Source organism: Strongyloides ratti, assembly GCF_001040885.1.
Source record: "Strongyloides ratti genome assembly S_ratti_ED321, chromosome : 1".
NCBI classification, from domain to species: domain Eukaryota; kingdom Metazoa; phylum Nematoda; class Chromadorea; order Rhabditida; family Strongyloididae; genus Strongyloides; species Strongyloides ratti.
This window is the reverse complement of record NC_037307.1, coordinates 847657-859947: the sequence shown is the minus strand read 5'-3', so window position 1 is coordinate 859947 and position 12291 is coordinate 847657. Positions and strand designations below refer to the sequence as shown.

Below are 12291 nucleotides of genomic sequence, written 5' to 3'. Positions count from 1 at the left end.
TACGTTTTACCAAAAGGATTGTTTGAATTAAACTACATTTTTTTAATTTAAAATTGAGTCTTTTGTAAATAAGGACATAATATTTAATTTATTGTCTTTATTAATATTTTAGATAATCTATTATAAATATGGGCCGTCCAGGTTTTAGAGATAATAATCGCGGTGGCGGTGGTGGTATGTTTTACTTTGGTATTTATATTTATTATTTTGTTTTTTAGGTTTTGGTAGAGGTCGTGGTGGTTTCGGAGATAAAGGAGGCCGTGGTGGCTTTGGAGATAGAGGAAATCGTGGTGGATTTGGAGATAGAGGAGGTCGTGGTGGTAGAGGAGGACGTGGTGGATTTGGAGATAGAGGAAGCCGTGGTGGATTCGGAGATAGAGGAGGCCGTGGTGGTAGAGGTGGAAGAGGAGGTCGTGGTGGACCAAAAGCTGGCTTAGGAATGAGAGGAGGAAAAAATGTTATTGTTGAACCACATCGTCATGAAGGAGTTTTTATTGTAAAAGGAAAAGAAGATGCTCTTGCCACTTTAAACATGGTTCCAGGTGACTCTGTCTATGGAGAAAAACGTGTTTCTGTTGAAACTAATGGTGTCAGTACTGAATATCGTGTTTGGAATCCATTCAGATCAAAGTTGGCTGCTGCTATTATGGGTGGTATTGAAAATGTTCATATTAAACCAGGTTCAAAATTATTATACCTTGGTGCAGCCTCTGGTACCACTGTATCTCATTGTTCAGATCTCGTAGGACCTGAAGGTTTAGTCTATGCTGTTGAATTTTCACATCGTTCTGGACGTGACCTTTTAGGTGTTGCTAAGAAAAGACCAAATATTATTCCAATCGTTGATGATGCTCGTCATCCACACAAATACAGAATGCTCGTTGGAATGGTTGATAATGTCTTCTCAGATGTTGCTCAAAGTGACAGTACTAGAATTTTATCTCTTAATGCCCAATATTTCCTCAAATCTGGAGGTCATGTTATTTTATCTATCAAAGCTAGTTGTATTGACAGTACAGCTCAACCAGAAGCTGTCTTTGCCGAAGAAGCACAAAAACTTAAACAAGATGGTTTTAAACTCAAAGAACAAGTCAGTTTAGAGCCATATGAAAGAGACCACGCTGTAATTACTGCACAATTTAAGAAGTAAAAAGAATTTTTGTTTTTAATTTTTTGTTATCATTTCTGTTAATACATTTTTTTTGTTTTTTATTCACTACAATAATATTCACTGTTTTATAATAAATTCAAGCTTAAAATACAAAAGTTTTATACACAAAAAAAATTATTTACAAACTTTCATTAGTCATCATCTAGCTTCGTACGTTTTCTAATATTTATTTTATTTCTTGGATCAGATAAATCATACCAATCTTCTGTTTCATCTTTTAAGTTAGCATCTTTTGCTCTAGTGATATTTGGATCAGGAGCCGGTGCTACAAATTTATGAACCATCCATTCTTGATCTGGAAGATCTTCAGCTTCCCAATCCAAATTAGGCATTTGAATTCGTTCATCTGATTTTTCTTCTTCCATTTTTTGAGGTTCTTCTTCTTTAACTGTATCAGCGCATTTTTTTTCAGACATTACTTTTTTTATTGACAATTCATGAAGTTTACTGCGAAATTTACCTAACATTTCCATTGTTTGTTCTTCTCTTCTTGGATCTTTTAATTTGTGAATATTTTTGGTTTTATCTTTAAATCTAAGTTTTGTACTATAATATTCTTTTACAGTTTCACTCTTTTCTTCATCCTCTTCTGCAACAGTTTGTTTTAAACTTTTTTTATACTCCTTTTGCATCATCCTAATTTCTTCTTTTAAACTTTTTAACTTTTCCTCAGCTTCAAGAGTTTTCGATTCATCGACCAATTTATGTAAATCTACATCTTCATCTAATTTTTCAACAATCTTTTCCTTTTTAGCTTTCTTCTTTCTAAATCCTGTAGTAGTTGAAACAGAATTTGCTTGATTTCCAAATTTGCTTATATCAAGTGCCTTTTCTTTAGACAATTTTTCATCATTTAAAAGATCATGAGCACTTTTACCCTTTCCTTTAAGATTTATTGAAAATTCATCTTCCTCTTCCATTTCATCTCCAAAGGATAACAACATTGTATTTCGAATTTTTCCTTTAGTTTCATTAATTTCTTTTTTATTTTTAGTTTCATCATTCTAAAAAGAATATTATTATATATAACAAAATAATTAAAAACATACTTCTAAGTGTTCTTTAGAATTATTAATTTCATTATCAGCCATCGCGGTTTTATGAAGATAATTTCAAACACCTGGTACACTATATTCCAATTTATTTTGTAAAACATTTAAAAATTACAAATGTTTTTAATTTGGGGAAAAAGTGTATTTCTTTGATGTAGAATTAAATCAGAATGCAAAGGATTTTAAAGAAATCTCAGGATAGATGTTTTTCATATGTTCGAAATTTTATGAAGGTAATAAATTGTTTTATAATTATATAAAATATACTTTAGAAACCTTCTTCACTTTTAAACACAGAGAAATCAAAAATTCATAATATTGGGATTGTTGCTCATGTAGATGCTGGAAAGACAACATTAACGGAACGATTTTTATATTTATCCGGAACAACAACAATGGTTGGTGATGTAGATTGTGGAAATACAATAACTGATTTCTTAGATATTGAAAGAGAAAGAGGAATAACTGTTCAATCTGCAGCTGTAACTTTTCCATGGAGTGGAAATAGAATTAATTTAATTGATACTCCTGGTCATGTTGATTTTACTGTTGAAGTTGAAAGGTGTTTAAGAGTGTTAGATGGTGTTGTAACAGTAATAGATTCTTCTGCTGGTGTTCAAGCACAAACATTGACTGTTTGGAGACAAAGTAAAGAATTTAATATTCCTTCAATATTTTTTTTAAATAAAATGGATAAACCTAACAGTGATTATGAAATGGCTATTAATAGTATTGAAAATAAGTTAGATATTAATGTCGTACCATTAACAATTAAAATAGGTGAAGGAAAAAAATGTGTTGGAATTTTAGATTTAATGAATGGCAAAATTTTGGAAACTTTTGACAGTAATAAATGGATTGAAATTGACAAGGATAAACATAAAAATTATTATGATTTATATTTGAATGAAAGAGAAAACATGGTTTCGAAGATTGTTGAGAATAATAATGATTTATCTGATAGCCTTTTAAAAAATGGAGTTGAATTTATTGAAAAAGATATTTTAAAGTCAGAATTACGTGTACAAACACTCCAAAAAAAATTGTATCCTCTTGGTGTTGGTTCTGCACTAAATTCAACAATGAGTGTCTTTCCAATATTAGATATGATCGTTGATTATTTACCAACACCTTGTGAAAGAAATTTATTATCAAAGAAAATATTTAATGACAAGATGTCAGGTTTAGTTTTTAAAATTGGCCATGATGACAAACTTGGACAATTATTTTATACACGTATTTACACAGGGACATTAAAAAATAATTCAATATTATATAATGGTAATAGACAAGAGTATGAAAATAAAGTTAAAATATATATTCCATATTCTGATGAATTTGTTTCTGCCCCAACTATTAGTGAAGGAAACATCGCTGTGATAACTGGTTTAAAAGAAACTAGAACTGGTGAAAGTTTATTTGAAGATGTTAAATGTTTTAAAGATGGTCTAAAAAATTTAAGAAATGAATATGATAATGATGCCATTCCAGATATAGAAAAAACATTTATTCTTGAAAATGAAAATGGTGTCGTATATTTAGGAATAAATCCACCTGATCCAGTGTTTTATTGTTCAATTGAACCACCAAGTCAACAACTTATGACAAAATTTGAAAGAGCTTTAGAAGAAATTTGTAAAGAAGATCCATCTGTTAAAATTTCATATGATAAAAATAGTGGTGAAACTATTTTAGAAGCTATGGGTGTGTTACATATTGAAATTATAAAAGATCGTCTTAAAAGACACTATGGTTTAGATGTTTTTCTTGGTAAACTTCAAGTTAGTTATCGTGAAGTAGTTACATGTGAAGTTGAAGATTCAGCTTTTGTTGAAACCACATTTGGTGATGGAAATAAAAAACAACATTGTGAAATTGGAATGAAAATTGTACCGAAAAAAAATTGTGGAAAATTTAAAAATGTTGATGTTAAATTACCTACTGAATACCAAAATAATATGTTTCCAAATTCTATACGTCCTGATTGGTACAAAGCAATTAATGCAGGTTGTAAAAATGCTTTATATAATGGTCCATTACTTGGTTTTCCTGTTGAAGATGTTGAAATTACAGTAACTCATTTTAAAACAAGTGGAAATAAAATAAATATTTCTTTAGTTTCAGCAGCTGCAAATGAATGTGTTAAAAAATGTTTAATTAATTCTGAAGTGAAATTAACAGAACCTTATGTTAAATTGAATATTTGTGTATATGATGATGCTGCAGAATCTTCCATTAGTGGTGTTCTTCATGAATTAAATAAAAGAAGAGCTGAAATTTTAGATGTCAAAGGTGAATCTACTAGCAACAAACATAAAACTATCAATATTACTGCTCTTATGCCTTTAATTGAAACTACCGATTTATCAAAAGCTGTTAGAAGCGCTGCTTCTGGAATGATTACTTTTAATTTTACCATTGAAGGTTATCAATATGTTTCAGAAGCTGAAACAAATAGATTAGTTAGTAAACGATAATAAATTAATATTTTATTCATAGAAAATTTTGTTATTGGTAATTTACCTGAAATATACTTATTTTTTTATTCTACAGAAAAATATGGTAAAATTTATTTAATAATAAACTTTCTAATATGTACAACATTATTTTGAAAGAATTAATTTTCTATCATCTGAGTATATAAAATTTAGTTAAGCACTTTTGTTTGATCCGTAAACTACAGCAGCTCTGGCAAATGGAGCATATCCTGGAATGACAGCTGGAGCAGCAACTGCAACAGGAGCGGCAACAGGTATTCTAGCACCAAATGGAATGGCAGCTGGAACTGAAGCAAATGGAACGGCTGCTGGAACTGGAGCTGGAGCAACTGGAATAGCAGCTGGAATTGGAGCTGGAGCAACTGGAATAGCGGCTGGAACTGGAGCTGGAACAACTGGAATGGCAGCTGGAACTCCAGCAATTGCAGTAACACGTGGGGCATTAACAAGAGGAGCAGATTGTGTTAATAATCCAATTCCATTATTTACAAGTGGTTGTTTTCCATCACTTCCTGGAACTGTAGCTGGAATAGCTGGTGCTGCAACAATTGGTGCAGGTGCTGCTACAACTGGTGCTCCAGCGTAGGCAAATCTTGGATTTAAAATAACTTGAGAATTTAATACGCAAATTAAACAGAAAAAGCTAAAATATATATAGTTAAAAAATAATAGTGAAATAATTTATACTTACATAGCTAATGATTTGAAAGTGGCCATATTAGTAGAAATAAGATTGAATTAATTGCTAGTGAGATACTATGATAATAATTTTTCATGATTTATTTCTTAAATACTTTTTGAATGTGAAAAAAAGTTCAGATAATTACTTAGAGGTGTGAATTATGTGGGTGAAATTTCCTCTTAGATAACATAATAAAAACTAGTCAAGTTTCAATTTAAGTACTAGTTTTTCTAGCTTTCTCGTACTTAAAAATTTACAAATTTTTTCCTGAAACTTGTTTACTACAATCTATTGATAGTTACAAATATAATTGAGTAAACATATTTACAAAACAAATTCTTTGTCTTTTAGGAATATACTTTAAAATAATTAAAAATAATAAGACTTGAATATTTTTATTTTAAAAATTTTTTTTCTTTTTTAGAAACTATTATTTTAAGATGATAAGATTTAAAGAGGCTTTCCATTATAATGCACATGTTTCATGTAAAAAATATTTCACGAATAACAATTATTTTTTTAAAAGGAGTATTGCTAGTGATACTTATGATAGAAATGAAGTTGAATTATTTTATAAAAAAAATTATGAAGATGAATATAAGCATATCAATTCTAATGATTGTAATTTTCGATGTATTTTACCTCCACCAAATGTTACTGGAAAACTTCATCTTGGACATGCTCTTACAGTTACAATTCAAGATGTTTTAAATAGATTTGCTAAATTACAAGGAAATAATGTAAGAAATATTTTTTTATTTATTTAGTTGTATTTATTAGATTATTTGGTATCCAGGATTTGATCATGCTGGTATTGCTACACAAACTGTTATTGAAAGAAATCTTTGGAAAGAAAAACAACAATTAGCTTCAAATTTAACAAAAGAAGAACTTTTAAATTATTGTGAAAATTGGAAAAATCAAAGAGTAACCGATATAGAAAAACAAATAAAAAAAATGGCTCCTATTATCAATTGGAATTATTCTTACTACACAATGGATAATAATTTTTCTCATTCTGTTAATTCAGCTTTTATTGATTTATACAATAAAAATTTCATTTACCGTGACAAAAGAATTGTCAATTGGTGTTCTTCATTGCAAAGTGTTATCTCTGATCAAGAAGTGATAAAAGTATCAGTCAACGGTGGTGATTTATTAACAATACCAGATTTACATGGTGGTAATAGAAATGTTAAATTTGGAAGATTATTTATAATAAAGTATAAATTAATTGATAGTAATGAATATGTAGAAGTTGAAACTAGTAGACCTGAAACTATATTTGCTGATGTTGCTGTTGCTGTAAATCCTAATGATAGTAGATATACACATTTATTAGGTAAATATCTTTATAATCCATTAATTAGTGATAAAAAATTAAAAATTGTTCCTAGTGAAAAAGTTGACATTAATTTTGGTACTGGAATGTTAAAATTGACACCTAATCATAGTAGAGTTGATTATGATATTGTATGTAATCTTGTTAACAATGAAATATTAGATAAAGAATTACTAAAATCATATTGTATTGATAAAAATGGATGTATTTTTGCTCCTGATACTCAATGGAATGGAATGGATAAATTTGAGGCAAGAGAAAAAATTATAAATTATTTAACTTCAAATGGAATTTTAAAAGAAAAAACTAATAATAATTATAAAACAGAAATTCCTATTTGTGAAAGAAGTGGTAATGTAATTGAACCAATATTAAAATCTCAATGGTTTATGAAAACAAATGATTTAAATAATGATATCAAAGATTTTATATTAAAAGGAAAAATACAAATTTTACCTGAATTTCATACTACTAATTTAATAAATTGGTTATCTAATAATGAACCATGGTGTCTAAGTAGACAAATAACATGGGGTCATCAAATACCAGCATTTAAAAAAATAAATAAAAATGAATGGATAGTTGGACATCCCAATGATAAAAATATTGAATCTTCTATTAATAATTTAGTAAGAGATACAGATGTTTTGGATACATGGTTTAGTTCTTCTATTATTCCTATTGTTATAGATGGTTGGCCAAGTAATAAAAAACCCCAACAATTAAATTATATTGAAACAGGGTATGATATTCTTGGATTTTGGATCGCTAGAATGTTAATTGTTTGTTATGGTATTACAGAAACACTTCCTTTTAACAAAATATTACTTCATGGTCTTATTCGTGATTCATCAGGAAGAAAGATGAGTAAAAGTTTAGGAAATGTTATTGATCCATTAGATGTTATTGATGGTATAACTCTTCAAAGTATGATAAAACGTATTCATGAAAGTTCACTAAGCGAAAATGAAATGAAAATTGCTGAAGATGATTTATCAAAAAAATATCCTAACGGTGTTGATGGAATGGGTGCAGATGTCTTAAGATATACACTTCTACGTCATAATGTTACTGCATTAGATATTAATGTTAATCTTCTTGATTTAGCTTTTGAAGGACATCGTTTTTGTAATAAGTTATGGCAAATGACTAATTATGCAAAAAAATTATTTTCAATTCAAAAACCAGAAACATTAGAATTAACAAATTTATCACAACATCCAATAGTAATAATTTTTTTTAATTTTCTTTTATATAAAATTATATTTTTAGGATCAATGGATAAGAAGTCGCTTCAGGAAATGTATAGATGAAATTGAAAAAAATTTAAATAATAATTTTCAACCACATATTGCTTTTAATCATATCTGTTCATTTTTTTTGGATGATGTTTGTGATACATATATAGAATCAACAAAATATTCTGTTAAAAATAATAATGAGAATAGAATTAAACAAATTGTTTCAACGTTTTATGTTACTTTAAATGTAGCATTTAAAATGTTATCAATATTTATGCCTCAGATATCTCATTTATTACATAAAAAAATTATAGATAATTGTCAAGATATATATCAAGATAAAAAGTTTGAAGAATATAAATCTTTATTTAATTCAAATGTTACACTTGAAAAAATTGTTTATAATATGTTTTCAATAGTTTCAATTGTTAGACGTGTACGAACTAATTATGGAATTAAAGAAAAAACAGAAATTTTAAATGGTTTTGTAATTATTAATAATTCTCATCATATAAATGATGAATTGAAAACAATATTCCAGATTCCAAAAGAACTATGTAATTTCAAATGTGACGTTATTAATAATGATAATCTAGATGACGCATCATTAGATGAATATGTACGTTATGAGCTTCCTGATAATAATATGACACTATATATTAAACTTTCTCCACAATACTTAAAAATGGCGATAGATAAATTCATGGTAGAAATAGCAAGTTTATCTAAAAAGAAAAACAAATATGAAAAAATTATAAGTACTGTACAGGGCAATTTAAATAATTCTAACTATAAAGCAAATGAATCTAGAAGACAAAAAATGGAGGAACGTGCTAATGCTGCAAATATAAAAATCAAAAGCATTGACAATAAAATAAATGAAATTGAAAAAAGTATCTTAGAAATAAAAAGAAAAATTTAGTAAATTTATAATTATTTTGGTTTAGGTTTGTATATTTAATTAATTATTAAATTGCATTACATTTAAATATTTTTTTAAGTTTAAACATCAAAATTTGTCTTACTTAATTTTTATATTTCTCCGGTACTACATCACATGTGATTTTTTATTATAAAAAAAAAATATTAGTAAAAATTTTTTAAATTATTAAATTAAAAAAAACCCCTATACACTTAAAAATTAAAGTATATGTATTTTTATTTCTGACTCAATTTTATTTCCCTTTTTAACTTGAAATTTTCATAAATTTAATTTTACATCCACAGTAAATACCAGCAAGGCAAACACTTATTATTAACATCAGCAACATTGACGCTGATTTTTGTTGATTTATTATATAATCATAATGCGTATATAAAAAAAAAAAGTTGTTTATTAAAAGTATGACTCATATCACTTTTTAGATATTAGTTGATAATTTAGAGGGAAATTTGTGTGCAAATATGCGTAAACTTTATGTTATTTCTAATATAAACATTTAGATTGTTGATAAATCAAAATTACATCTCCTTCTCTATCACTTTTTTAAATATAATGACCTTTGCATTCTACAATGATAAAATTGTTTGAGAATTCGTGACATAAAAATATATTATATTTCAGATGGTATTATTCTTTAAAGATGACGTCTCACTTATTTTAAACATCGTAAAAGAAACTTCTAGAAAACCCTTGGATTATTAATACAACGCGTTCTCCATAGTTCCGTTCATCAAAATACACTTACATTTCTTTTTCCTACATATAGGTTAACCATTACTACCAGATCCAGACTATCAGACATTCCCCGTTAAATTTTTTTTAGTGGCGACTTCTCCCTATTGAAAAAAAAAATTTTGTTTTTCATTTTTTCCAATATTGTTTGGTATTCGATGTGCTTTCCTGCGTTTACATTGTTTTACTCAATTAAAATAAAATAAAAAAAAAATATAACATAAGAAGTAGAGAACTAGAGGATTGTTAATATATTATTTTTATATTATATAATAAAGGAGGTTCTTCTGATAAGAAGTATGTGATGCATTTTTGAATTGGAAAAGTGTATTTGAAGCGATAACTATTTCAACATAAACTTTATCACATTTTTACCATTCAACAAATTCAGTGCTATAAAAGTAGGCGCTATTATATTTTTGCAAAATTTTAGCAAATACAGATACTTTATTTACAATTTGTTGTACTATTAGTCTATAATATGGAGAACTACTTTAATTCAAAAGAGATTTCTTTTGGTAAATTTTCAGAAGATATTCAAAACGAAGAATATGTAAGTTTAGATGATTTAATAAAAAATTATTTATTTGATGTTAAGAGTAACATTGAGGGCAATAATTTTGTGTCATATGAAAATGCAATTAATATTGATTCTTGCATGATAAGTGATGACGAAGGAATCAACGATATCATTCGTTACTGTGAAGGTGATGACAATCTTAACAGTGACTTTGATGAAATCCTTAAGTCAGACATTAAAAAAGAAGTACCTGTACCAAGTAATGCTAATTTAATGGCTAATGGTTTTGATAATAGCTTAGACAGTATGAATAGTCTTTGCGATAATTATATTTTTAATGGAAATTCTTTTGATGCAAATGTTAGTCAATTTTCTGAATATCCTGAGATTAATAACTCTCCTCATTTAACAAGAACAGTATCACCTGTTTTAAAAATTGAAGATGGAAGAGAAGAATCTACCACACCAAAACCTGGTCCAATGAGGCCAAGAAGAAATACAACAAAAAGAAAAAACCAATATCCAGATTATATATATGATGATGGTGAAAGTTTTTCATCTAAATCTTTTTCACCAACAAAAAGAACAAGAGTTGCTGTTTTAAATACTCCTTCAACAAGATCATATGTTCCAGTACCTCAGGAAGAGAGGGATGATGCTTGGTTAGAAAAAAGAAAGAGAAATAATGAGGCTGTTGTTAAGTCAAGAAATAAGAAAAAAGAAAAGTTAGAAGCAGAACATAGAGAGCTTGAGGAACTAAGAATTAAAACAAAAGAAGATGCTCAAAAAATTACAGCTCTTGAAGATGAACTTAATCAATGTAAATTAGAAATTAATGAAATGAAAAAAGAAATTGTTAAATTAAATCATGAAAATGCTAATCTTAAGGCTCAAATTTCACACTGTGAAGTTTTTTCTAAAGTAAATGGTCCAAGATTTGTTATGACTACTCAACGTCCATCTCCTCAAGTCAGGGGACGTATGGAACTTTATCCACCATCTCAACACGATCATTCTTTTCGTCGGGGTTGAAGGAAAATAAATAATCAATTGCCTGACTAAGATGGAACGATAGGAATTGCTGATTGTCCAACACACAATGATTACTGATTCAATTAAACTATTGAGGACAAGAACACTGAAACAAAGCGATTTGTTCACAAATTTAAAAAAAAAAATTAAAAAAAGGATTTGTAAAATATAATTGTTAATCCTTAAAACTTTTATTATTTCAATATTCTATATATATAGACGAGAAACCAGTTATGAAAATGTTTTTCGATATTCTACTTTTTAATAAATTTTTTTTAAAGTAAAAAAGTGTTTTGATAATTAAAAAAGCAATGGTTTTTCCAAAAAATTACATTTTTACAAAAATATTAAAAAAATAGATCTAATATCAGGACTTAATATAGAATGATTGTTTTCAGTAACTTTGAAATGAGATTTAACAATAAGAGTAGAAAAGAGTTAGATAATACATTTTTGATATTAACCTTTTGTAGAAAATAATTTTTAAGCTAGATATAATGTTATGAAGTTAAATTTAAAAATTTTTATAAGTGTTTAAAGTTTTATAACGTTTTTAAGAATTACTTATTAATGAAATTTAGGAGAAATATCTTAAAGAATTTTTTTTCCTATAATTTGTATACTATTACATTTCCTTATTTTTTTTTGCCCTTAGATTTTTCAAAAATAAAAAAACCAAACTTTTTTAATCTTAATGTATTTTGTACATTTTAAAGATAATTTTCAGCAGGATTAACTTTAGGAAGTTTCATTAAACTAATTATATTAAAACCTATTAATTGGAATGTACAAAGTATTAAACAAAATATTAATTAGATTTATTTTTATCCTTTTGTTACTATTTAAATAAAAAAATAAAAGTAATCTTAGTGTTATCAGTGATAAATAAAGAATTTTTTTTTAAAATTTGTCATAATTTGTCATATAATTTTTCATGGGCAAAGAAAAATCAATTGTTAGTTTCCTTTTCTAATTGAAAAAGGGGAAGTTAAAATTACAAAGAACAAAAATTGCTATTTATTGCTACTTTACGATATTGATATGGTTAATTTTTAAATCGATTATTGTTTTTTTTTTA

The 12291-nt window shown here is 27.1% G+C and overlaps 5 protein-coding genes across 5 annotated transcripts; 3 read left to right on the top strand and 2 right to left on the bottom strand.

Annotated features, from left to right (window-relative positions):
• Positions 1-128: 128 nt before the first annotated feature.
• SRAE_1000027400 (Fibrillarin) lies at positions 129-1150 on the top strand (the record flags this gene model as incomplete). The annotated part of the gene is made up of 2 exons (XM_024647087.1): positions 129-174; positions 219-1150. 2 exons carry the CDS (start codon positions 129-131, stop codon positions 1148-1150), a joined length of 978 nt encoding a protein of 325 aa, XP_024501200.1.
• A 152-nt stretch (positions 1151-1302) lies between these two features.
• Positions 1303-2262, bottom strand: SRAE_1000027300 (Peptidyl-prolyl cis-trans isomerase CWC27 homolog; the record flags this gene model as incomplete). The annotated part of the gene is made up of 2 exons (XM_024647086.1): positions 1303-2175; positions 2221-2262. The coding sequence occupies 2 exons, from the start codon at positions 2260-2262 to the stop codon at positions 1303-1305; spliced, it is 915 nt and encodes a 304-aa protein (XP_024501199.1).
• Positions 2263-2393: 131 nt separating this feature from the next.
• On the top strand, positions 2394-4700 carry SRAE_1000027200 (Ribosome-releasing factor 2, mitochondrial; the record flags this gene model as incomplete). Its single annotated transcript, XM_024647084.1, has 2 exons — positions 2394-2456; positions 2496-4700. The coding sequence occupies 2 exons, from the start codon at positions 2394-2396 to the stop codon at positions 4698-4700; spliced, it is 2268 nt and encodes a 755-aa protein (XP_024501198.1).
• Positions 4701-4874: 174 nt separating this feature from the next.
• On the bottom strand, positions 4875-5438 carry SRAE_1000027100 (Hypothetical protein; the record flags this gene model as incomplete). The annotated part of the gene is made up of 2 exons (XM_024647083.1): positions 4875-5364; positions 5413-5438. 2 exons carry the CDS (start codon positions 5436-5438, stop codon positions 4875-4877), a joined length of 516 nt encoding a protein of 171 aa, XP_024501197.1.
• Positions 5439-5843: 405 nt separating this feature from the next.
• Positions 5844-11213, top strand: SRAE_1000027000 (Valine--tRNA ligase; the record flags this gene model as incomplete). Its single annotated transcript, XM_024647082.1, has 7 exons — positions 5844-6143; positions 6184-7971; positions 8018-8543; positions 8583-8907; positions 10053-10062; positions 10104-10214; positions 10260-11213. The coding sequence occupies 7 exons, from the start codon at positions 5844-5846 to the stop codon at positions 11211-11213; spliced, it is 4014 nt and encodes a 1337-aa protein (XP_024501196.1).
• Between the last annotated feature and the right edge of the window lie 1078 nt (positions 11214-12291).